Source organism: Aotus nancymaae, unplaced genomic scaffold (genome assembly GCF_030222135.1).
Source record: "Aotus nancymaae isolate 86718 unplaced genomic scaffold, 86718_ANA_hifiasm-v0.15.2.pri h1tg000011l, whole genome shotgun sequence".
NCBI classification, from domain to species: domain Eukaryota; kingdom Metazoa; phylum Chordata; class Mammalia; order Primates; family Aotidae; genus Aotus; species Aotus nancymaae.
Window position 1 is genome coordinate 73,468,123 of NW_026988422.1, and position 26,356 is coordinate 73,494,478.

A 26,356-nucleotide genomic window follows, 5' to 3' on the forward strand; every position below is an offset into this window, starting at 1 on the left:
CCCACAGCTAACATTATATAAATGATGATAAAAGGAAGGTTTCCCCTAAGACCATAAGGGTATCTGCTTCCACTTCTGTTGAATAATGTACTGAGATTCTAGCCATTACAGAAGAAATGATAAAGATCACGAAGAAAGAAGCAAAACTTGTAGATGAAATGATTATTTACCTAGAAACTCCTAAAGGAATCAACAAAACATCAACAGCTGATGACTGAATTTAGCAAGGTTGAAGAATTCAAGTACTTTTGCAACAATCATGTATTTTTATGGACTAGAGCAAAAAACTGAAAAGTAAAAATTTTGAAATTCCATTTACAGTAACATCAAAAGAACAAAATACTTTAGAATGAACTTACAGAATATGTGCAAACTGTCCATATGAAAACTTGGTTAAGAAACATGAAATAAAGAGAGGGATATACTTCTTTCATGAATCGTCAGTATGTTCTTCCCAAAATAGATCCAACACAATCCCAGAAATCAAAATGCCACAAGGCTTTTTTTTTTTAATGAATTAAGCAGACGCTATGATTTTTTAGTGGAAGTGTAAATGTTTTATAACATCCAAAGAAATCTTTAAAAAGAAGAGCAAAGTTAGAGGACTCAATTATAGTCCTACTAAAGACCTACTATAAAGCTATATATAAGTAATGTAAATCCTGTGGTATTAGCATAAGGGTGTACAAATAATAAAATAAATTCCTGAAACGCAGGCATATTTATCTTTTCAACAAATAGCATTGGAAGAACTGGAAATCCACCTGGACAAAATGACCTTTAACTCTTCCCTCATGCCATAGGGAAACAAATGGATCATAGACCCAGACATAAAAACTGAAACCACAAAACTTCTGGGGATGAGGAGTGTGGGGAGACAGAAAACCTATGCAACCTTGAGGGAGGTAATGATTTCTCAAAGGGCACCAAACATATAGAAAATATATTAAAGAAAATAAATAGGCAAGTCAGAGGTGGAAATATTTGCAAGATATGTATCTGAGAAAGGACTGGTATTCTGCATATATAAGGATCTCTATAACTCAGTAATAGATAAACTAATTTTTTAAGTGGGCAAAATATTTCAATAGCAAATTTACAAAGGAAGGTATAAAGTGGCCAGCAAGCATATTAGACATCAGAGAAATGCAAATTAAAACCACAGTGAGATATTGCTACATTCACCAGGATTTTTAAAATTAAAATGACTGATACTGCCAAATGTTGACAAAGAAATGGAGCATCTGGAACTATTGTACACTGTCAGTACAGCTACTTTGGGAAAATGTCAGGCAGTTTCTCATAAAATGAAATGTATACCTACCCTATGACCCAGCAATTCCACTCCTAGGTCTTTATGCAAGAGACATGAAAACATGTCTACATAGTTATACAAGAATGTTCCTAACAGTTTTACTTATGATAACCAAAATTTTCTAACAGTCCTGCTTTCTATCAATAGGAGGAGAATGAATAAACTATGGTATAGCCAAACAGTGAAAAACTAACAATAAAGAGGAACGAATTACTAAGCATATTAAATGGATAAATCTCAAACACATAATGTTTTCCACAAAAAAATACATACCTGCATGATTCCATGTATATGGAGATTTAGAACAAAAAAAAAAACTAAGTTCTATAAAAGCAAGAGTAACTGATGGTAGAAGAATTCTGAACAGTGGTTTCCTCTGCAGGAATGTGGGTGGGGAGTTACTGGGAAGGAACTTGGGGGAACTCTGACCTGTTGGTGATGTTTGGTTGATAGGTTGGATAGGTGATTTGCAGCGGTGTAGGCATTCGTCAGAACTCACCTCATGATACACTTAAGATGTGTGCATTTCATTGTATGTAAATTTTATCCAAAAAGAAAAAAAAAATCTGTAAGTAAATATTGAAGCCTACGTAGTGATATGCAGGCAGAAGCACTGGGAATGAGGGCAGAAGAATACCGAGCTCTGCAACTTACTTTGAAACAAGATGAGTTGATGGATGGACAGAGGGACAGGTAGATACCTAAAAAATCAAGTACAGTAGCATGTTGTAGAATCTAGGTGGTGGGTATATGAGTGTTCACTGTAAAGTTCTTTCAACTTTTTAGAATGTTTGAAGTTTTTTCATAATAAAATGGATTTAAAAGGTAATTGCAGTGCTCACCCTGGGTGTATACACATGCACCTATTCTCGAGATGCCCCTAAAGTTCTTGCCCCTCAGAAGGCTCGATGAAAGAGGGGCTTCGGGGAGTGAGTAACAGAGCCGAGAGGACTACTAATACCACCAGGGTTTCTGATGAAAATGGACTCGCTGGAGCTGTGTTTCTTTATTCGAAATCATACGGTTTTACTCAACAGGGCTTTGAGCCCTTCTGTCTCTGCTCCTGGTGGGTAAGGGTGGTGTGTGGGGTTCTGAGCCTCGGGCTGCTCTCTCGGAAGGTGGGAAGATGCCCCCGTATCCATTCCTCTGTGGGAGCAGATTCGCTCCCACACGCTGGGGCGGGTGATTCCGGAGGGCCGCGCGGGGCTTTGTGCGCGGGCGGGGGCAAGATGTGTCTGGAGGGGGCAGAGCGCCCTCTCCCGGTCCCGGAGGGCCCAAGCGGACCGGCTGAGCGTCCCACCAGCCGATTCTGCATCCACTCCCCTGATCTGCGCGCCCTGGTGGGAGCACCACAGCCCTGGGGTTGGCCCTCCGAGCGCTGAGCGTTGGGCATCTGCCGGCAGAGACCAGCGCTGGAGGCGGGCCCGCATGCAAGGAGGCGGGCGACAGGGTGGAGTCGCCGCAGCTGGCAGCCCCACAGCTCCACCTGTTGCAGCGTCGGAGCGCGCCCGCCTAAGGCAGAGCGCGGCGCGGACCTGTGCTCCCCGCGTCGGCCGGCAGGGCAGGGCCGCGGCTGCAAGGAGGGCCGGGAACAGTCCCGACGGAGCGGCGCGGAGAGGGCGCTCCCCGGAAGGTGAGATCTGACCGCGGCAGCGGCGCCAGCGTCCCCTACAAGGCGGGGTCTCGGGGAGGAGGGACGGCGGTTTGCTGGAGAGCCTTGCTGCTGGTCTGCATGAGGTGGGGGATGCCTTCTTCGCGGAGTCCGCGTCCGGGCAAAACTCTGGAACGCACTAGGCAGCCAAGCCCGGGTGGAAGAGATGGAACTCTCCAAGGTCAAGGTCTCCTGGCCTCTGGGCCCTTCCAGCCCCGAGTCTTTGGCCTCCTCTCCTAAAGCGGGGCTGGCCCGCGGTGCGCGCTTGGTCGGGGCGGAGCCTACTAGTAGCTGCAGAGGACGCCCCTGCGCAGGACCCAGAGACCGAGGGCGCTCTGGCATGGGCAAGGCGAGGGAGGCTGCCAGGGAGAGATGCCCCTAACTTCCTTCGCTCCCTGTTGCAACCTCCCTTTCTGGTCTCCCCTCTCCAGCCCGTCTGCCCAATGGATGCGCAGCGTTGGAGCCCGGCGGGAGGTCGGAGCCCTCCGACGCCGCTCTGCACAGCCCCTCTCTCCGTGCGCCTTCCCTGGACCCGCTCCACCCCTAAGCCCCGGCAGCAGATTCGGTGACTCGGGAAGCCACAGGCTCAGCGCGACACCACGACCACAACTAGGACGCATCACCGTGGATCTACCTGAGGAGGCACCTACAAGGCCAGCCGACTGACACTCGCGTCCTAGCTGTCGGCGGCCTGAGAAACGACAGTCAAGGGAACCAATACCCCGGGGCTCCGCTTACCGGCCGACCTCCGTACTCCCTCGACCTTCTCTTCGGGGAAACTCGAGTTCGCTCGAGCTTGCCCCGAAGACGCGCCACGCCCCCTCCCCTATCTGAGCCGGACTGGGAGCCCGGGTGGAAACGGCGCCCGCATCCTAGCGCCAAGCAGGCGTGGACTCTGCGCCCGCTCCCCGGGACCTTCAGCGTTAAGGAGAACTCCGAGGAGAGCGTGGGGAGTGGCGGGGAACGGCGGCGACAAAGCGGATTTGAAACTAGGAGTCAGGGCGGACGTGGGGAGCTGGAGCCGCAGAAGCGACCTAGGCGGCGGCCGGGGGAACCTCGCGGCCTGCGGGAGCGCCTGGCGGTCATGGGCGAGCCGGCGGTGGGGCTCCCAGGAGCCGGCTGAACGCCGGGCCCTTATTTCCCGGGGGCGTGGGGCGGGGTGCTGCCCCTGGGGGCCTGACCATGGCCAGCCGGGGTTTCAGCTGGGGCTCAGGCCACCTGAACGAGGACAACGCTCGTTTCCTGCTGCTGGCCGCGCTCATCGTGCTCTACCTGCTGGGCGGCGCCGCCGTCTTCTCCGCGCTGGAGCTGGCGCACGAGCGCCAGGCCAAGCAACGCTGGGAGGAGCGCCTGGCCAACTTCAGCCGCGGCCACAACCTGAGCCGCGACGAGCTGCGCGGCTTCCTCCGCCACTACGAGGAGGCCACTCGGGCCGGCATCCGCGTGGACAACGCCCGCCCGCGCTGGGACTTCGCCGGAGCCTTCTACTTCGTGGGCACCGTCGTGTCCACCATAGGTAAGTGTCCTGGCCGGACTCGCTGACAACCCCCAGGCGGCCTCCACTTCCTCTGAGGGGCAGGACCGACCCTCTCAGCCTTTCATCCATCTGGGCGCCCAGCCCGACTCCACCGACGTGCGCTGTCGCCTGATCAACAGGTGGTATTGCCTCCCCGCTGCTCAAATGTGGTCCACGCTCAGGCAGCGGCAGAGTCACCCGGCAGCTTGTTAGAAATGCAGTCTCAGTCCCCTCTCCAGACCTGCTGAGTCAGAATCTGCATGTTAACAAGGCCCCCAAAGGATGGGAATGATCCTTAAATTGGAGACGCTCTGCTCTAGGAGATTTTCAGTCTAATGAAGGAGACGGGCTTGAGTTCATGGGGAGGAAAGCTTTTACAGATGATAGGGACAGGAAACTGAACATTACTGAGTCAGTTGGAGGGGAAGTGCAGATTTGAAAAGATTCTGCCCTTAACTTCACAGTGAGAAAAAATCAGAACAGATTGGAAGTGAGGAAGCGAAAGTGTCAATGAGAGTTCAAAGAATGGAAAATTTCCCACCAGGAACAACCAGGGAAGTGACCTATGGGCTGAAGTAATTCGTGTTAGGCATAACTTGGGTTTGAGAACTGGAAGCGCGTTGAGCTCTGGAGTAGGAGAGAATCGCACTCAGGGGCCCCCTGAGCTGGCTGGAGTGGTGGAAGGAAGACTAGGAAGGTCTGCTGGTTAATGGGATGGAAGGGGAGGACCTTCACTGACAGACTAAGCAGCTGGAACTTATCTAGAGGCACCTGGGAGCCATTGAGAATTTTTTAGCAAAGATGTAGCACAGCTATAATCAGTTGTGTTTATTTCCCAGCAGAAGGAAAATGATTGGGGGCGGGGGTAGGTCTTTGCACCACATCCCTAAAAATTGTTCATCCCTGAAGAATAATCAAGTGATTCATGGGGGCTGGGGAAGATGCTATAGAAATAAATTTTGAGGGGAGGGAAAAAGAGAGCTGGAGCAGGGGAGGGAGCTTGGAAAAGCCACACAGAGAGGAAGTGCCATCCAAACTGCAAAAAAGGCTCGCAGTTGCAAACAGCCCAGGGTGGTGCATGTGCGGAGCGTTCTGTAGTTACAGCACAGGGCCCCTGTGTGCTCTAGAAGAGATCCCTGGTGAGGTGGGGTGACAAGTTGAGGCTCCCACACATGGCTATGCTACATAGGCATTCTGCCGGGAGAAGCAGCACAAAGGAAGAGATTGGTGTCAAGAAACACTTCCCATGGCTAGTCCAGGAATCCAGGGCTTTGGCTGGTGCATAGGCGGCGAGGCAGAGGACCAGCATGATTAGGGACACAAAGGCTGTATCTGAAGTGCCTGGCTCCCAGCCCCCATCCCATCCCAGATTGCACTGCCCATCAGCAGACCATGATGGCACCACTGTAACTGGGTATCAGGCAGGAAATCTCTCACAGCAGACCAGAATGGGCCCAAGATTGGTGGAGGAGGAATAAAACCCCACATTCTCCCCAAAGTCCACATTCTCTGCTGGACTCTTAGCCATGTCCCACAAGCCCCTCATCGCATCACCTCCCACATCTCAGAAGACAGTTCCAGAATCTCCACATAGGCAAGACTTGGGGTGAACAAACTGATTAGGAGGTGTCACTTTGGAAGTGACCTTGAATCTACTGTGTTTGCATAGCAAGTACAGGATTGTTTTAGATTGAATGGTTACTTGGGATGGTTTTGATGGGAGCTTTGAGGTCTGAGTCATCCTTGCCACCATCAAAAACCATCTCTTGGTGCTCCCAGTGGGCACAGAGGCAGGAAGGAGCATGTAGTGCCCACATCATGTAGCAGGAACTGAGAGTGGCATGGGTAGTTGGCCATATAGGAATATGGGCTTTGGGGATATGAATATGACATGTGGCATAGTGGAGTGGAAAGAAACCTGGACAAAGAGTCTGGAGTGGGAGCTTTTGGTCCTGCCGGGGTATCCTGGGCAAGCCTCTTAACTATTCCGAGCCCCGTCCTTTTCTCATCTGAGCTATCTACAGAGTGCCCACCTTGGTATCTGGCACATCAGCTATTTGGTAAATATAGGTCCTGCCGCTCTGCTCCCTCCCTCTGCCTAAGCCTGCCCTTGTTAGAGCATTCTCGTGAGGGACAAGGAGCTCGTGTAAGTGCGTGCCTGTTAAAAGGTAAAAAACTATGTACGTGTAGGCTGATTTTCTTTTCTCATTTATAATATTTCCTTTTGAATTGTTTGATTAATTGTTGTAATAATGGCACTGGCTACCCTTATCAGGCCCATATTCGGCACATACTGTGTGATTATTATGTGAATATGCAATGCAGCTCATTGCAGTTACATTTACACTTCATTTCAGCCAGCACAACTCCATGAGGTAGGCATAATAATCCCCCATTACAGATGAAAAAACTGAAGCTTCAGGTTTTTTGTAAAATAAAGTATAAAGAAGAAAAGAATCAAGTTAAATGCAGTAATATCATCCAAATTAACCGTTGTTAATATTTTGCTCCATTTTCTTCTAGTCGTCTTTTCTCTCTGCATATACATGTATATATATGTGTTTTTTTAAATTAGAATTATAGCCGGGTGCGGTGGCTCATGCCTGTAATCCCAGCACTTTGGGAGGCCCAGGCAGGCAGATCACCTGAGGTGGAGAGTTCAAGATTAGCCTGACCAACATGGAGAAACCCTGTCTCTACTAAAAATACAAAATTAGCCAGGTGTGGTGGCTCATGCCTGTAATCCCAGCTACTTGGGAGGCTGAGGCAGGAGAATCGCTTGAACTCAGGAGGCGGAGGTTACAGTGTGCTGAGATCGTACCACTGCACTCCAGCCTGGGCAACAGAGCAAGACTTCGTCTCAAAAAAAAAAAAAAAAATTAGAATTATATTCTGTAAACCACTTATATCTTGCATTTTTATTGTAACCTTATATGATGGTGTTTTTCTTATTAATTCCACCATGCTTTATTCTGCAAAGACTTTAAGGTAACAGACAAAGTATACAGTAAAATAATTATAAAATATAAATAAAACTTCAGAACCAGGGAAAACAAGAACAGAAATATGGAAAGCAAGTGGAGCTATGAAGTTGCTAGAGAAGGTCCACTCCCTTAGAAGTGGACCTTGAGCCAAGAATTTGCGTGCAAGCAGTTTATTGGGAGGAGCAAGGGATACCGGTAGGTGCAAGAGGACTTGAATCAGGGAAGGAAAATAAGTTAATCAAGGGTATGCTATTAAGGAGGCGCCATAGTGGGCAACTGGTACCTAATCCAAAGGGGAAGCTTGGAAGCAATGAATGCAAAGCTCCTGACCCAGATATCCCATGCAGGAAAGCTGGGATATTTACATACCCACACCTGTCAGGAATTGGTTAAAAAGCTGTCTGGGGAGGATGAGGAAGGCACACAGAGATATAATTCCCAGGTACTTCTGGCCTTATTTTCTTCTGTGGGCAGCCCAAGGGTAACCCTCAGGGAAAGATATAGGCTCTGCTGTTGGAAATTAGGCCAGTGTGCCAGGAAATGATAAAACGATCCCAAGGAATGATGGGGAATCCCATAGAAGGGAGAGAACCAGCAATGACTGTTCAAGCTTCAGATTTGGTTTCAGGCTTCATGGCAGAGTCATGACCTGTACTAGAATTCTTAGCATCAGAAAGGAGGAAACATAAACCTTTCCCAGTACCTAATTCTCCTTTTTTTTTGAGACAGAGTCTTGCTCTGTCACCCAGCTGGAGTGCAGTGGCACGATCTTGGCTCACTGCAACCCCTGCCTCCTGGGTTCAAGTGATTCTCCTGCCTCAGCCTCCCAAATAGCTGGGATTACGGGTGTGCGCCACCATGCCTAGCTAATTTTTGTTTTTTGTTTTCTGTTTTAGTAGAGACAGAGTTTTGGCATGTTGGCCAGGCTGGTCTCAAACTCTTGACCTCAAGTGATCCTCCTGCCTCAGCCTTCCAAAGTGCTGAGATTACAGGTATGAGCCACTTTTTTTTTTTTTTTGAGGGAGTCTCACTCTGTTGCCCAGGCTGGAGTGCAGTGGCACGAACTTGGCTCACTGCAACATCCATGCTTCCCGGTTGAAGCAATTGTCCTGCCTCGGCCTCACAAGGTACAAGCCACCACACCCAGCTAATTTTTGTATTTTTAGTAGAGAAATGACTTCACCATGTTGGCCAGGCTGGGCTTGAAATCCTGGCCTCAAGTGATCCGCCTGCCTCAGCCTCCCAAAGTGTTGGGATTACAGGCATGAGCCACCATGCCTGGCCCCAGTACCTAATTCTCAAAAGTATTTTCTCCTTGAAATTATATATAGGAGACATTGTATAGGACAACAGATGATATTCACAAACAACATTTTTCTGGAAAATGCAATTGATGATTTCATGTAACTGTTACCTAATTGAGACCTTTGACTTAAAAGTCAAAGCTTAGGGCCAGGCATGGTGGCTCACGCCTGTAATCCCAGCACTTTGGGAGGCCGAGGCGGGTGGATCATGAGGTCAAGAGATCGAGACCATCCTGGTCAACATGGTGAAACCCTGTCTCTACTAAAAAAATACAAAAAATTAGCTGGGCATGGTGGCGTGTGCCGGTAATCCCAGCTACTCAGGAGGCTGAGGGAGGAGAATTGCCTGAACCCAGGAGGCGGAGGTTGCGGTGAGCCAAGATGGCGCCATTGCACTCCAGCCTGGGTAACGAGTGAAACTCCGTATCAGAAAAAAAAAAAAAAAAAAAAGTCAAAGCTTAGAGTGGAAACCAGTTTGCCAGTTTCTCTAAAGGTTAAACATAGAACTACTTTATGACCCAACAATTCCATTTCTAGGTATATATCCAAAAAAATCAAAAGTAGGGATTCAAACAGATATTTGTACACCAGTGTTGATAACAGCATTATTTGCAATATCCAAACAGCGCACGTGTCCATCAATGGATGAATGAATAAACCAAATGTGGGCTACATATAATGGAATATGATTCAGTCAAAAAAAGGAATGAAATTTTGATATATGCTATAAATAGATGGACCTTGAAAATAATTATGCTTAGTAAAATAAGCCAGACACAGAAGGACAACTATCATATGATTCCGCTTACATGAGGTACCTAGAATAGGCAGATTCATAGAAACAAATTAAAATAGAGGTTACCGGGGCTGAGGGAAGGCCATAGCGGGAGTTCTTGTTTAATGGGTACTTTCAGTTTGGGATGCTGAAAACATTTTAGGTGTAGATAGTGGTGATTGTTACATGACATTGCGAATATATTTCATGCTATTGAATTGTATGCTTTTAAATGGTTAAAATGATAAATATGTTAAGTATATTTGACTGCAGTAAAGAAAACCTCAGGGCAGAGTATTAAAACACAATTCAGAAATGTTGATTCTGAAAAAGACTGGCGATCAGACATGGAACAGGAATAAATTTAAAGTACTCTGAGATGTAGACTGGCAGCATGTCTTGTAAATGATCTTCTGTGAGTATCTTTTCTCTGAAACCAGCTTTTGTTAGGAGTTTGTCCCCGTGTTTGCCAGTATATCTATAGCTAGCTTCTGTCCCCAAAGCATTCGAGATAATCTGCATTTGACAGAGTCAGGGGAGGCTTAGGTTTTGCTGCAGTAACAAGCTACCCCCAAAATCTCAGTAAAATGCAATAAATGTGTACTTCTTACAACGACTTCACTATGGGCGTGGGTGATGCTGGAGGGCAGTTGCCTCTGTGTCGCCCCAGTGCTCCAGGCCTCTTCTGTCTCTTGGCTCCTCTTCCTCAGCATGTGCTTCCAGGATTGCTCTGGGAGGGGAAGAAAGGGCTGAAGAGTTGAGCACCAGTGATGAAATGACAACCATCACCTGGAAGTGGCACAGATCCCCTCCACTCCCATGTCATTGGCCAAATCAAGTCACAGAACCACCACACCCTACTTTAAGGGGTCAGGGAAACATTACCTCATCCCTTTTGTGGCAAGCTGCAGAAGAAATGTTTCTTCTAGTCTAAAAAAAAAAAAAATCATGTGTCGGTCCAGGTGTGGTGGCTCATGCCTGTAATCCCAGCACTTCAGAAGGCGGAAGTGGGTAGATTGCTTGAGGTCGGGAGTTCGAGACCAGCCTGGCCAATGTGACAAAACCTCGTCTCTACAAAGAAATAGAAAAAATTAGCCAGGTGTAGTGGTACAGGCATGTGGTCCCAGCTACTTGGGGGGCTGAGGTGGGAGGATGTGTTGAGCCCAGGAGGTTGAGGTTGAGGCTGTAGTGAGCCACCATTGTGCCACTGCACTCCAGCCTGGGCAACAGGAGAAGACCCTGTCTCAGACAAGAAAAAAAAGAAAAGAAATGCAGAGTCTCAGGTCAACCCCAGACCAACAGAATCCAAGTCTACACTTTAACAAAACACCCAGGTAAGCCCTGGGCACGTTAAAGTCTGAGAAATCCAGAGTCTAGAGGGCAAACCGGTGACCAGGCAGGTATGGTACAGAGGTGAGCTCAGCTGTTATCTTATGACCTCCTCACCAGCTGGAAGTCAAGTGCGCTGAGGGCAGGTTCATTGCATACCATCCAGATGCAGGGATGTGTTGGGCTCAGGCTGAGAAGGGGATCTGGCTCATGAGGACCTGAGATGCTCAGACAGAGAGGCTCAGCCTGCCTCCTATGTGAATAGATTCTCAACAACAGTTTTTATTCATTTTTAGTGAACAGAAATAATTATGCTGGTGCCCTGTTCTGGCCCTGGGTGTGGCCCATGTTTGGCTCTGCATGGCTGCACTCGACAAGGCCCGCATGGGATTCTCCCAGTATCTCATATCTCAAAGGAGTTCTGGAAACTTATCCCTGAATTCCTCCTCAAGTTCCTCCCAACCATCAGTCCTCTGTCTTCCTGTCCCTCCTGGTCCCTTCTCCCCACACTGCTCTCTTCTCCTTATTATCAGGATTGACTTCACTTCTGCAGCATCATTTAGTTTTCTCTCAGCCTGTTTCCTGGATTCCATAGGAAAGGACAGTCCTGGTAGTTGACCCAGCAAAGCAACAGTCTTTTCCCCTTAGAAGCAAGGAGAGAAGAATGGGGGAAGATGATGATCACTCATACATTAATGACTATACACCTGGGAAACATCTCAGCCATTAGAGGAGGACATTTCCATGTTCAGACCCAGAAGCACGTGGTCCTGCCAAGGACAGTGGAGAAAATCGCCTCATCAGAAGGCATCTCTGTCACAACATGGCCCTCCTTCATCCTCCAGCCTTCTGCCTCTTTCGGTTCAGCTGATGTGAATTGCCAGACATTTTACCGGAAACTTCAGCACACCTACTGTGTCTTTCCTTGGCCACAGAGTCATCTTTGTAAGCCTAATTAGGTACTCAGGGTTTATTTTTCCCATTCTCTAATCAGCTCTCCTGTGTCTCTCAACTGATCCCCTCTCCTTGAAAGGGAAACACTATAACCCGTGAACTCAGGGGTCAGACTGTGAATGTAAATGAGTGTAACTTAGGGTGTAGGACATTAGGGAGCAGCAGGGCCTTGTGCCCTGGAGAGAGCAGCCCCAACACAGGCATTCAGATTCTAACTTTGAAACAGCATTGCGCTGGCCAGACGGGTCTGATGGGTTGAGTCCCCCGGTTGAAGCTTTGATGATGGTGAGCTCTGGGCTTCTTTTTCTTTGGGAGGGAGAAGGACAGGGAGCGCTTCGCTCTTCTTGAGCAGCCGCAGAGCTTGCTTTTTTTAGTTCTCTTAAAGGATGCTTGTTCACCGAGGGTGAACCTTGCATGCTCTTATTTCTAAAAGGAACTACGGACAGTTACATTCCCTTAAACTCTTCCGATTTCTGCGACTACACATAGGTATTGAAATCTATAAGTATATACTATTAGCTTTCTCACATTGTTTCCTATATACTTATTCAAGAATTCCACGTGTTTATATGAATGCAGAATGGTTTAACTCTCCTCAAATAGTTGGACTTGGGAGTTATATGTGATTTTTTTTTACTGTTGATTATAATAAAAGCATGAAATTTTGGATTCACCATGGTTAAACATAGTGCACATCTCTGTGTACATTTAGTTCTAACAACAACCCCATAAGGTCAGTACTATTAACATTCTCGTGTTGCAGACAAGGATCCCAAGGCACTGAGAGCTTCTGTGCTCCATGTGAAGCTACTAGCTGGCAGGCGAGAATTCTACCATTGAACCACCAATGCTCCAGCTGAAGCTACTAGCTGGAAGCAGTGTGGCATCCCCCTTCAGACTTTACACCCTGAACCACCACTTCCTTGCCTTTTCTTCTGTTGGGGTCCTTGTTGTGGGAAGAATTGCCAGTTAAAGAGATCATGACCCCCCTTTTTTTTGAGATGGAGTCTTCCTCTGTAGCCCAGTCTGGAGTGCAGTGGTGCCATCTCAGCTCACTGCAACCTCTGCCTCCTGGGTCCTGGTTCTCCTACCTCAGCCTCCCAAGTAGCTGGGATTATAGGCACAAGCCACCATGCCCAGCTAATTTTTGTATTTTTTAGTAGAGACATGGTTTCGCCATGTTGGCCAGTCTGGTCTTGAACTCCTGACTTCGTGATCCTCTCTCCTTGGCCCTAAAGTGCTGGGATTACAGGTGTGAGCCACCACGCCCAGCCGATCATGACCCCTTTTACAGTGTGGTGGCCCTTAGGTGACCTGGGTTAGTCTAAGAAGACAGAAATGATCTGGTTAGCAGAATTGCAGAGGAGGTTGATGATGTCTGTGCCACCACGGGTGCAAGGTTTGGGTAGCATGCTGCCTACCACCCAGGAGTCCTCTCAAAGCTGCAACCTCTCTGCCATCACCATGATGAAGGGTGCCTGCTCCCAGGACTTTCACCTCTAATTCAGTCATATTTGATCCTGGAAGTCACCTCCTAACTTTGCCTGTTAGCACTTGGCATGTTGGCACCAAGGTTCTCTGTGTCTTGGGTCTTCCCTCCTTTTAAGCAGCTGATGAAGATCGCAAGGAATTGACCATGCAGATCAACCAGGGCTGTGGTTTTCAAACTGCACCCCAAGGAGCCCATGGGGTTTGTGGTATTTTAAGGGCTGCCTCAAGGGTCAAGAGGACCCCTCAAGTTTGTTTTTGTTTTTGTTTGAGATGAAATCTCGCTCTTTTGCCCAGGCTGGAATTCAGTGGCACGATCTTGGCTCACTGCAACCTCTGCCTCCTGGGTTCAAGTTATTCTGCCTCAGCCTCCCGAGTAGCTGGGACTACAGGTGCATGGCACCACGCCTGGCTAATTTTTGTATTTTTAGTAGAGATGGAGTTTCACTATATTGGCCAGGCTGGTCTTGAACTCCTGACCTCAGGTGATCCACCTACCTCGGCCCCTCAAAGTGCTGAGATTACAGGCATGAGCCACTGTGCCTGGGCTCAAGTTTTTATCTCTATTGTTATATACATGAATACACACACACACACACACACACACACACACACACACATTTGATTGATTGTTTCAGAGCAGAAGAACTTGATATAAATAGATGTCTAAAATATTTATCCTGTTCAGCCATTTTTTTATTGGCTTAAATTTTTTGAAATGTAGAAAAGATTTTTATAGAGCCAAATACACTCATTTTGACTGGCAGGGTTTTTTTCTATAACTTTTTATAAATTCAGGTCCCCTCCATGGTTGAGAGAAAGATTCTTATCCATTCTCTGTTTAGCTCTTTAACTCATCTCAAATGTTATTTTAAATGATTGCTTTTAAAAAGATTTTGTGAGGTTGACTGTACAATGATGCTTTGACTTATTTCTAAAATTATCACATAATGATTTGAGAATACGCATTTGCAGAATTCTCCTTTTTATTTGTTGTTTCTATATATCCTGGGGTCTGCATATATTTCAGCTGGTTTTTCTCTTGTGTTTCTGAATTTTAGACCTGGAGGAAATGTTATCCACAGCCACACTCCAAACAGAAAACATGCCCAAAATAACATTTCATTGTATGTTTTGGGCATATCAATTCAGTGCTATTGCTTTTATCACTTTCATAATTTTATTACTATTTTATTATAATAGTATTGCCTTTATTTACCTCTGAATGCTTTATATACTAATACCTATTTTAAAACTGAGAAATGATTAAAGTTCTGCATCATATTAGCAGATACTGGCTGACTTTTAGAACATCTCTTTAGTTGTCATCTTTAGTCATTTTTGTTTTAAATTAACCACTTAACACATTTTTATATTTTTATTGTTTATTTTATATTTTTAAATTTTATTTTATCTTTTTTTTTTTTTTTTTTTTTTTGAGATGGAGTTTCACTCTTGTTGCCCAGGCTGGAGTGCAATGGCGTGATACAGCTCAACGCAACCTCTACCTCCTGTGTTCAAGCGATTCTCTTGCCTCAGCCTCCTGAGTAGCTAGGATTACAGGCATGTGCCACCACGCCTGGCCAATTTTGTGTTTTTAGTAGAGATAGGCTTTCCCCATGTTGACCAGGCTGGTTTTGAACTCCTGACCTCTGGTGATCCGCCCGCCTGGGCCTCCCAAAGTGCTGGGATTACAGGCGTGAGCCACCGTGCCCGGCCTTTATTTTATCTTTGTAGGAAAATCTAATGCACTTAATTTTTTTTCTTTTTTTTGAGACGGAGTCTTGCTCTGTCACCAGGCTGGAGTGCAATGGCGCGATCTCGGATCACTGCAACCTCTGCCTCCTGGGTTCAAGCGATTCTTCCGCCTCAGCCTCCCGAGTAGCTGGGACCACAGGCACGTGCCACCACACCTGGCTAATTTTTGTATTGTTAGTAGAGATGGGGTTTCACCATGTTGGCCAGGATGGTCTCGATCTCTTGACTTCGTGATCCGCCCACTTCAGCCTCCCAAAGTGCTGGGATTACAGGCATGAGCCACCGCGCCCAGCCTACTAATGCACTTAATGTTAGGTTTCATTGGTATTTTACTCCTTCATCCGGTACTTCAATTCTATATTTTTATCATGATAGCTTATATGTTCTTTTTGTCATTTAAAATGTGATCAGAATGAATTCATATGTAAACTATCTGAGGATAAAAATCATTTCTAACACTATTTTTATGTTTATAAACAAAATTGAGACCTCTGTTTCTTGGTGATACTGAATCTCTCAGCTTGGGGTTCAACCCCTTTCCTCCAACCTTCTTGTCTCCCAAGTCCTTGCTGTATCTTGTTCTCTGGAAATGCTTTTTTAAATGGCATTTTTACATCTTGGAATCTACGTTGTATTATCACATCTTTTAACTGAGAGCCCATTGCCTCTTTAACCTCTCTAGTGGTTTATGGACTTTACTTTCTTATTTTTATTATTATTTTTTTGAGACGGATTCTTGCTGTGTCACCCAGGCTGGAGTGCAGTGGCACAATCTCTGCTCACTGCAACCTCTGCCTCCCAGAGGTGATTCTCCTGCCTCAGCCTCCCGAGTAGCTGGGATTACAGGTGCGTACCACCATGCCTGGCTAATTTTTGTATTTTTATTTTATTTTTTTAGTAGAGACAGAGTTTCCCCATGTTGACCAGGCTGTCTTGAACTCCTGATGTTAGGTGATCTACCCACCTCGGCCTCCCAAAGTGCTGGGACTACAGGCATGAGCCACCACACCCAGCCTGGACTTCTCTTTTTTGATCTCCGCATCTTTCTTTCTAGTTTCATTCTTCTTATGCCTCTGGACCTTTAGGCTTTGGTTGAGCATCCTCTTAAACCTCATTGGATATGCTCAAGCTTTTCTTGTGCCTTCAGACAAAAAGTAAAGGCCAAATAATTACTTTGAGAGAATGGCTTTTCCTATGTGGTCTGAAAATGGTGCCCCATTTAACACCTGTGGAGTTGGAGGAAAGAGGAAATAACCACATTTGTTACCTGTTTCTTCTGTGCTTTCTGTCCGGTGCTTTTCTTGCTGTAACTCAGCAGCCACTTTTATCGGTACTTAGGTCTCAAGGTAGCACTGTTCCTTTTTGTTGCCTGCAGCAGTGCTTCTTCCAAATGACAAGCATATCGACTGCAGGTTGTATTGGGCTGCATGAAATGGGAAACCCCAATACCAAAGATTTAAACACATAGAAATTTATTTTTCTCATACAGCTTCTCATACTAAGAAATGCAGAGGTCGGTGGTCCAGGGCTGATATAATAGTCCCACAAGGCCACCAGAGTCCCAGAACCTTCGTCTTTCTGTTCTGCCAGGCTTAGATAGTAGCTCTGTCTCTCTTTTGTTCATAAAACAGAAATTGTAATCACTATCAAGACAGGAAGAGGGAAGGAAAGAGGCAAAAGGTATGTGCCAGCTGAAAAGAACTTTCTGGGAAAATTCCCACAACTCATTGGTGCAAACCATGTCAGATAGTCCCCCACCCCCTCATCTGCATGTGAGCTCATTGCTATCTCGAATGCAGCTGGGATTTCTTTATTGAGGCAGAAGAGAAGTCAATATTATGTAGCAACAATATCGGGTAGGCAACTAACAGTGTACCTCCTGGAAAAAGAAAATCTTGTCTGAGAATCTTTCTGGAATTGTTTTGGAAAGTACTCTGTGAGCAGTTAATGTCTTGATCAATTGTTTTCCAATCCTGGGAATTTTTTTTTTTTTTTTTTGAGACGAAGTTTCTCTCTTGTTGCCCAGGCTGAAGTGCGGTGGCGCCATCTTGGCTCACTGCAGCCTTCACCTCCTGGGTTCAAGCAATTCTCCTGCCTCAGTCTCCTGAGTAGCTGGGATTACAGGCACCCACCACTGCGCCTGGCTAATTTTTTGTATTTTTAGTAGAGACAGGGTTTCACCATGTTGGCCAGGCTGATCTCAAACTCCTGGCCTCAGGTGATCTGCCTGCTTCGGTCTCCCAAAATGCTGGGATTACAGGTGTGAGCCACCATGCCCGGCCAATCCTGGAAATTTTTCTTCAAATACTTCCTTAATGATAGTTCAGAGAATCCCTGCATTTTTATCTTGTCACACTTACTATTCTCAAGTTGGGTATTCATGTTGTTTAAAGTCTACTAGGTACTTCTGCTTTGTTTTCATCTACTTGCTTGCTTTGATATTGTGGGTTTGATTCTCCATGTATCTCCCAGCTCACCGACTCTTTTCTCCCTCAATGGCCGTCCACTGACAGTGTTTTAGCAGATGTTAATTCAGCAGCCTGCTGTGTGTCAGGCACTGGCCTGGAGCTCCTCTTGCTATTCTCCTGCTGCCGTCCTTTTTATTGTCATGTGGCAGTTCCTGATAGTTCCTTATTGTTCTCTCTCTATTCTCTCTGAACATGGATTTTCTTCATTAAATCCTGCTCACTTGTGGGGTTCCTCCCCTTTTCATTCTCTGCCTGTTTAGTATAAGCCACTCCCATTCCCAACAGAATCATGAAACCTTTCTTTAGGGCTCAAAATCTAAAAACTGAACTTAGGCTACATTTATAATTTTCCTTAGTAAGGCCTGTCTTATTCCGTATAGCTGCTGATCCTTTTGGCTCCAGATGTTATATATCTGATATTTGGAATAGAGACGTGCTATACTTTTTCTCAACCTACCATATTTTGAGAGGACTGAGTTTCTTTAACAGACTGTGACCCAGTAACAGCAGCTGTATAAAAAAATGTATAAAAGGGCTGGGCACAGTGGCTCAAGCCTGTAATCCCAGCACTTTGGGAGGCCTAGATAGGTGGGTCACTTGAGGTCAGGAGTTCGAGACCAGCCTGGCCAGCATGGCAAAACCCCATCTCCACTAAAAATACAAAAATTAGCTGGGCATGGTGGTGCGCACCTGTAATCCCAGATACTCGGGAGGCTGAGGCAGGAGAATCGCTTAAAACACAGGAGGCGGAGGTTTCAGTGAACCAAGGTTATGCCACTGCACTCTAACCTGGGTGACAGAGCAAGACTTCATCTCAAAAGAAAAGAAAAGAAAAAGAAATGTAAAAAACGCATGTTTTGAACACACAGGCACATAGTTGTGCTAAGTACTCAGCAAAGGCTGAGTCGATTTCACAGGCTGATGGATGAAGACTGAGCTCCCAAAGCTGATAAAGTAACAATCATCACTCCTTTTTCAATTAAGTAAGAAAATTTGTCCTGGAGGAAATGGCGGTGGGGGGCGCTGTTTGGGAAGAGATGATGACCTCGTTCTCTCAACAGTCCTATGAGTTACAGAAAGCAAGGCCAAAAAGAGTTGGTAACTTTCCCAAGTCCTTACAGCTGTTAAGGAAGCGTGTTGCTTGGGAATTTTGTTGGCCTTCAATGTTACAAAGCCCTGAAAAGTAGGGAAAGCACACAAGGTTTTACTCTGTCTTACAGAAGAGGTCTGCCCTGCACGTGCTGCATGTAGGCAATTCAGAGTTGCTGTGGGGGCTGCACAGAGTCAGCTGGGAGCCAGGCCTCTTCAGCTCGGCAGTGTAGCCCTAGTTCTCAGGTTCAACGTGGCTGCTGGTGTGCTGGCTGTCACATCCACATGCTAGGTAGTAGGATGGAGGAAAGGGAGAGGGAGGGGGTGTCCCTTTCCTTTTGAGGCACTGTCTTTGGTCAGTTTCTCTAAGAAAACAGACTCTGGGCTAAGGATTTGGTAGGAAATGATTTATCAAGGAAGTGCTCCCAGAAAAAACTAGTAGGAATGTGAGGAGATTGATGAGAAATGGGAAAAGCCAAACACGCGGTTATTTTATGGAGTATAAATTACACCTTAGAATTTGGCCCTCCTTGAGGCAAAGGAACTGGGTTTGTTTATTTTTGAGATGGAGGCTTACTCTGTCACCCAGGCTAGAGTGCAATGCCTTGGTCTCGGCTCACTGCAACCTCTTCCTCCCTGGTTCAAGCGATTTTCCTTCCTCAGCCTCTGGGATTACAGGCACCCAACACCACACCTGGCTACTTTTTGTATTTTTAGTAGAGATGGGGTTTCATCATGTTGGCCAGCTGGTCTTGAACTCCTAACCTCATGATCTGCCCGCCTCGGCTTCCCAAAACTCATGAGCCTCTGCGCCTGGCCAGAACTGGGTTTTTATACTCCCACACCAGCAAACTATTGGCTGTGGTTGGTGGGGTAGATGGGCCTACACCACCAGGTCTTGGCTGTGTGCAGTCACAGGTGTAAGCCATTAGCAGCAGAGCCTGCAATAGCTGGGAGCTGGACTCATAAGCCTTGAGAAGCTTAGAGGAATCTGGATGGGGCACAGTGCGTAAAGGACTTCTCAGAAATTCCAGTTACTTCCCCTTATATTTCATTGATCAGAACTTTGTCACATGGCTGCAAGAATGGCTAAGAAATGACGTCTTTATTCTAGCCAGTAATGTGTCAGAAAACAGTACCCGGGAACTCAGAAAGAAAAAGATCCTGGCTCCTGAAGCTCCTGAGAAGAGCTCTGCAGGCCCTGCGTAGGCCACGTTTTCATGACAAACTCTTAACGAGTGAGATCAAGGTCAACGTCCACCTCTGTTGTGAGCAGGGAGCAGGTGTGTTGGGAGGAACACAACGGAAGGTAGAGAAGGAAACAGGTCTCAAAGTAGAAGACTCTTCGTAGATGAGAGAGGAGGAAGGGTTGTTCCTGGACACACACTAGTGAGGGTCACTTGCTGGACAATGCTCCTGTCGTCAAAATGGGATACCAAAGTGAGCACGGCTGGAGGGATCCCGAGTTGAATTTTGAAGGTTTTGAATTTAAGGAGGCTTTGGGACCTTGGAATGGAGACATTCCATAAACAACTGGAGGCCAGGTGTGGTGGCTCACACCTGTAATCCCAGCATTTTGGGAAGCTGAGGAGGGAGGATCACCTGAGGTCAGGAGTTCAAGACCAGCCTGGCCAAAATGGTGAAAACCCATTTCTATTAAAATACAAAAAAAAATTAGACTGACATGGTGGCGGGTGCCTGTCATCCCAGCTACTTGGGTGGCTGAGGCAGGAGAATTGCTTGAACCCTGGAGATGGAGGTTGCAGTGAGCTGAGATCGCACCATTGCACTCCTGCCTGGGAGACAGAGTGAGACTCCATTTCAAATAACAAACCACTGGGGAAAAAAGAGTCTGAAGCTCAGGAGAGACATTAGGACTGGAGGTTCCAGATGTCAAAAAAATGTTTTGATTGGTAATATGTTAGGAGGGTGGGATCAGGAATAACAGGTTTTCAGACTTGCTATGATGTTTGCAACCATCATCCTTTTAACAACAGCAACAGTAATAAAACTCAGCATTGTTTTTTCTCTCTTTGCATCCTCAGCCCCAGGGATTCCCGTTAGGATACTCCTCACCCGGACTGCCTGGGATCACCTGTTTTGGATTCCCTAGGGCTAAGAGAAACCCTGAGTAACTAACCCGCCCATGTCCATTTCCTTTGAAACAATCTGTGACCCTGGAGCCAGGTTTCTCCACTTCAACACAACTGGCGTTTTGGACCAGAGCATCCTCTGTGGTGGAGCAGTGCTGTGCATCGCTGGGTGTTTGGCACCATCCCCGACAGTGTTGTAGTGTGCCCCTACTTGTTTCAACCAAAACTCTCTCCGCATGCCCCCTGGGGGAGAATGACTGCCCTAAAGGGAACACAAGGACGAGAAACTGCCAGAAAAAAAGAGTCTTTTTGGTTCTCTTTTTTCCAGCAAACCTTTCAGGATTAAAGACCAAACAGAGGAATAAGCCAAGTCCAGGTTTCAGAAAGTGAAAAGATGTAGTGATTTTCATTAGTTGAGAAGTTCTAGGTAAAATTTTGAAACACAAGATTTTGAGTGTGTGGTCCTTTCTCCCCAAACTTTAATTTGAATTATTAAGTGCGAGGTGGACTTTTCTTTTTAAAAATACTTTTTCCATTAAAAAATCCTTAATATGTATGCATTTGGATGCATTTTCAAATCATTTCAAACTATTGAAAGTACAAAACCAGTCTCCCTTTGCTCCCCCATCCTCTCCAGAAATAACCAACTCCAAGAGTTGGCTGTGGATCCTTCCAGAATTGTTTTTTCATCTACAAACACGTAAGTCCAAGCATACACACGAGTTCCTTCACACATATATGTGCTTCTTCATGTTTTTTTTTATAAATTCGTTGTTTATACCTACTGATGGCTCTTTTTTAATAGCTTTATCAATGTATAATTCACATACCATAAAATTCATCTATTTAAGGTGTACAATTCAGTGGTTTTTTAAAGTATTTTTAGAGAGTTTTGCAGCCATCACCACCATCAATTTTAGGACATTTCAAGTTCCAAAAAAAAAACCTCATACCCTTTAGCGTTTGCCCCGTCCCCACTATAACGCCTGTTGAGCTTGGTCCCGGTGCAGCAGTGTTGAGGGGGGCAGCGCCTTGAAGGGATGATTAGGTTGTTAAGATGGATTAATGTCTTGCTCTCTAGACTGGGTTAGTTCTCTCAGGAATGGATTCCTTCCAGTGAGAGTGGATTGTTGTAAAGGGAGGTTGCCTCTCATATTTTCCTGGTTCCCTTTCCATTTCTCCACCATATTTTGATGCAGCGTGAAGCTCTCACCAGAAGCCACTAGATTCAGTTGCCCAATCTTGAACTTTCCAGCCTGTAAAACCTGTTTTCTTTTTCGAGACAGAGTCTTGCTTTGTTGCCCCGGCTGGAGTGCAGTGGCATGATCTCAGCTCACTGCAACCTCTGCTTCCTGAGTTTAAGTGATTTTCCTGCCTCAGCCTCCCCAGAAGCTAGCACTATAGACGTGTGCCACCATGCCCAGCTAATTTTTTTTTTTTTTTTTTTTTTTGGAGAGAGAGAGTTTTGTCATGTTGGCCAGGCTGGTCTCAAACTCCTGCTGACCTTAGACGATCTGCCTGTGTCGGCCTCCCAAAGTGCTGGGTTTATAGGCATGAGCCACCACGCCTGGCCCCCTCTTTTCTTTATTAATTACCTGGTCTCAGGTATCGTGTTATAGCAACACAAAATGAACTAAGACACTCTCTATCCCCTCCAGCCTTAGGCATCCACTAATCTACTTTCTGTTTCTATAAATCTGCCTTTTATGGACATTTCATATAAATGGAATCATACAACATGTGGTCTTTTGTGATTTTTTCACTTAGCATGTTTTCGAATGAGCCATGTTGTAGCATGTATTAACTTCCAAAATGGCTATAACATTTTATGTTCCCACTAACAGGGTACAAGTGTTTCAATTTCTCACACCCTCTCCAACACTTTTACTATCTCTCTTTGGATGTGAAATAGTATCATATTGTGGCTTTGATTTGCATTTCTCTAATGACGAATGATATTGAGCATCTTTTTGTGTGTTTACTGGCCATTTGTATACTATCTTAAAAGAAAGGTCTGTTCAGATTCTTTGCCCATCTTTTAATTGGGTTATTTGTTCTTTTATTACTGAGTTACGAAAGTGCTTTATATATTCTAGATTCAGGTCCATTAACAGATATATGATTTGCCAATATTTCCCCCCTCCTGTGGGTTGTCTTTTCACTATGATATTTGTTGAAGCACCAAAGTTTTAAATGTTGATGAAGTCCAATTTATTGGATAAAGTTCTATTTTCTCTTTTGTTGCTTATGCTTTTAGTGTCATATTGTAAGAAACCATTACCTAATCCAAGATCAAGAAGATTTATACTTATGTTTTCTTCTAAGAGTTTTATGGTTTTGCTCTTACATTCAGGTTATTGATCCATTTTGAGTTAATGTTTGTACATTGTATGAAATATGAGTCTGCTGTGGTTTCAGTGTTTGTTTCTTCCAAAACTCACATGGAAATTTAATTGCCATTGTAACAATATAAAGTGGCATCTTTTTTTTTTTTAAAGAAAGAAAGAAAAAAAAGAATGAAGAAGAGGAAGAAAAAGGAAGAGAAAGAGAGAGAGAGAATGGGAGTATTGCTTTCTTGCCCAGGCTAGAATACAGTTTAAAAATGGGTATTGAAAACCTCTTTTATACCAATAATTATACTTAACGATGTAGACAGGAAGGAATAAGGGAAGAAAATAACAAACAAGCAGCCAACCAATATTTCATTTAAACCTATGAAATGCTATGCGATTACTGAGGAGTGATTTACTTCCAATTATATAGTCACTTTTGGAGTAGGTGTGAGGCGGTAATGTGTGTTTTGTGTATTTAAAGTGGAGAGTTCTATAAATGTTTATTAAGTTTACTTGTTCTGGGTCTGAGTTCAAGTCCTGGATGTCCTTGTTAATTTTCTGTCTCATCGATCTATAGAATCGTTAGCTCTTCTTGTTGCATTGATCCTTTTGCCATTATGTAATGTCCTTCTTTGCCTCTTTTGATCTTTGTTGCTTTAAAGTCTATTTTATTAGAGGCGAGAATTGCATCTCCTACTTTTTATTTATTTGTTTATTTTTACTCTCTGTTTGGTTGGTAAATCTTCCTCCATCCCTTTGTTTTGAGTCTTTGTGTATCGTTGCATATGAGATGGGTCTGGATGCAGCATACCGATGGGTTTTGGCTTTTTGTCCAATTTGAATATATATGAGTTTAATACTGCCATTTGATGCTAGCTGGCTGTTTTGCCCATTAGTTGGTGTAAATTTTTCATTGTGTTGATGCTCTTTGCTTTTTGATATATTTTTGGAAAGGCTGATATTGGTTGTTCCTTTATATGTATAGTGCTTCTTTCAGAAGCTCTTGTAAAGCAGGCCTGGTGGTGGTGAAATCTCTAAGTACTTGCTTGTTCGCAAAAGATTTAATTTTTCCTTCGCTCGTAAAGCTTAGTTTGGCTGGATATGAAATTCTGGGTTGAAAGTTCTTTTCTTTAAGGATGTTAAATATTGGTTCCCACTCTTTTCTGGCTTGTAGGGTTTCTGCTGAGAGATCTGCTGTAAGTCTGATAAGTTTCCCTTTGTGGGTAACCTGACCTTTCTCTCTGGCTGCTCTTCGTATTTTCTCCTTCATTTCAACCCTAATAAATCTGGCAATTATGTGCTTTGGGGTTGGTCTTCTTGAGGAATATCTTTGTGCTGTTCTCTGTATTACCTGGAGTTGAATATTACCCTGTCTTGCTAGGTTGGGAAAGTTTTCCTGAATGATATCCTGAAGAGTATTTTCCAACTTGGATTCATTCTCTTTGTCACATTCAGGTACACCTATCAAACGTAAATTAGGTCTTTTCACATAGTCCCATATTTCCGGGAAACTTTGCTCATTCCTTTTTATCCTTTTTTCTCCAATCTTGTCTTCTCATTTCATTTCACTGAGCTGGTCCTCGACTTCTGATATCCTTTCTTCTGCTTGATCAATTCAACTGTTTAAACTTGTGCATACTTCGCGAAGTTCTCATGTTGTGTTTTTCAGCTCCATCGATTCACTTATATTCCTCTCTAAATTGTCCATTTTCGTTAGCATTTCGTCAACCTTTTTTCAAGGTTCTTAGTTTCTTTGCATTGGGTTAGAACAAGTTCTTTTAATTCACAGAAGTTTCTTATCACCCACCTTTTGAAACCTGCTTCTGATAGTGGAACACACTCGTTCTCCATTAAGCCTTGTTCCGTTGCTGATGAGGAACTGTGATCCCCTGTAGAGGGAGAGGCATTCTGATTTTGAGTATTCTCTGCCTTTTTAGGCTGGTTTCTTCCCTTCATTATATATTTATCCCTCTTTCGTCTTTGTAATTACCAACTTTCTAACTAGGTCTCTGAGCGGACGTCCAACTTGTTGATTCCCAGCGCCGAAATCTGAGCAATCCACTGCGCTGGCCAAAACAGCGGTGTTAAGATTGATGGTGCTTTTCTGTCCGGGAATCTCCGGACTCTGCACCAAAAACTGCCACGCTGAGGCGCCAGCCAAACCACCACACCGGCCACAAGAGTCGCCCTGGCAACCTGTGGGGCTCCTCCGCTGGGAATCTCTTGGTCCGTGAGCAACAAAAATTCGTCTGAAAGTGTGGCGTCCTCTTGTTCTCTGCGCTTTCACTGGGAGCTACAATCCCTAGCTGCTAGTGATCAGCCATCTTGGATCTCTCTCCAAGAAGTGGCATCTTTAAGAGGTGATTAGGTGGGCTGGGCATGGTAGCTCACGCCTATAATCCCAGCACTTTGGGAGGCCGAGGCGAGTGGATCAAGAAGTCAAGAGATCAAGACCATCCTGGTCAACACAGTGAAACCCCATCTCTACTAAAAATACAAAAATTAGCTGGATATGGTGGCGCACACCTGTAGTCCCAGCTACTCAGGAGGCTGAGGCAGGAGAATTGCTTGAACCCAGGAGGCAGGGGTTGCGGTGAGCCGAGATAGCGCCATTGCACTCCAGCCTGGGTAACAAGAGCAAAACTCTGTCTCAAAAAAACAAAAAAAAAAGAGGTGATTAGGTGATGAGGGCTCTGTCCACATGGATGGGATTAATTGTGTTATAAAAGGGCACGTTTTCCCTCCTTTTCTCTCTCCTTGCCCTTCTACGATGTGATGTATTCCCTCATGTGACAAAAGCAAGAAGGCCCTTTCAAGCTGTCAGTGTCTTGATCTTAGACTTCTAAGCCTCAAAATTCTAAGGAATAAATTTTTGTTCTTTGCAAATTACCCAGTCTGTAGTATCTTGTTATAACACCACAGAATGGACTAAGACAGGATCCGACTTAATTCTTTTGGATATGAATATCCAATTGTTCCAGGATCATTTGTCAAAAAGACTATTCTTTAGCACACTTGACAAAAGTCAATTAGCCATAAACATGAAATTGATTTCTGGACTCTCAATTCTACTCCATTGACCTGTCTATCCTTATTCCAGTACCTTGATTACTGTGGCTTTGTAGTAAATTTTGAAATCAGGAAGTGTGAGTCCTCCAATGTTGTTGTTGTTTTCCCTCAAGATTGTTTTGGCTGTTTTGAGTCCCTTGAACTTTATGTGACTTTTAACATCAATTTATCAATTACTACAAAGGAGATTTGCATTGAATCAATTTGGGGAATTTTACCATCTTAACAAT

At 45.1% G+C, this 26,356-nt stretch overlaps 1 protein-coding gene across 1 annotated transcript in view; it reads left to right on the plus strand.

Annotated features, from left to right (window-relative positions):
- Nucleotides 1-4,148: 4,148 nt before the first annotated feature.
- KCNK13 (potassium two pore domain channel subfamily K member 13) overlaps nucleotides 4,149-26,356 on the plus strand; it is a 112,514-nt gene continuing 90,306 nt past the window's right edge. Inside the window, exon 1 of the mRNA XM_012453104.2 lies at nucleotides 4,149-4,482. Coding sequence (XP_012308527.2) covers nucleotides 4,149-4,482 — 334 coding nt within the window. The remainder of the gene's footprint in view (nucleotides 4,483-26,356) is intronic.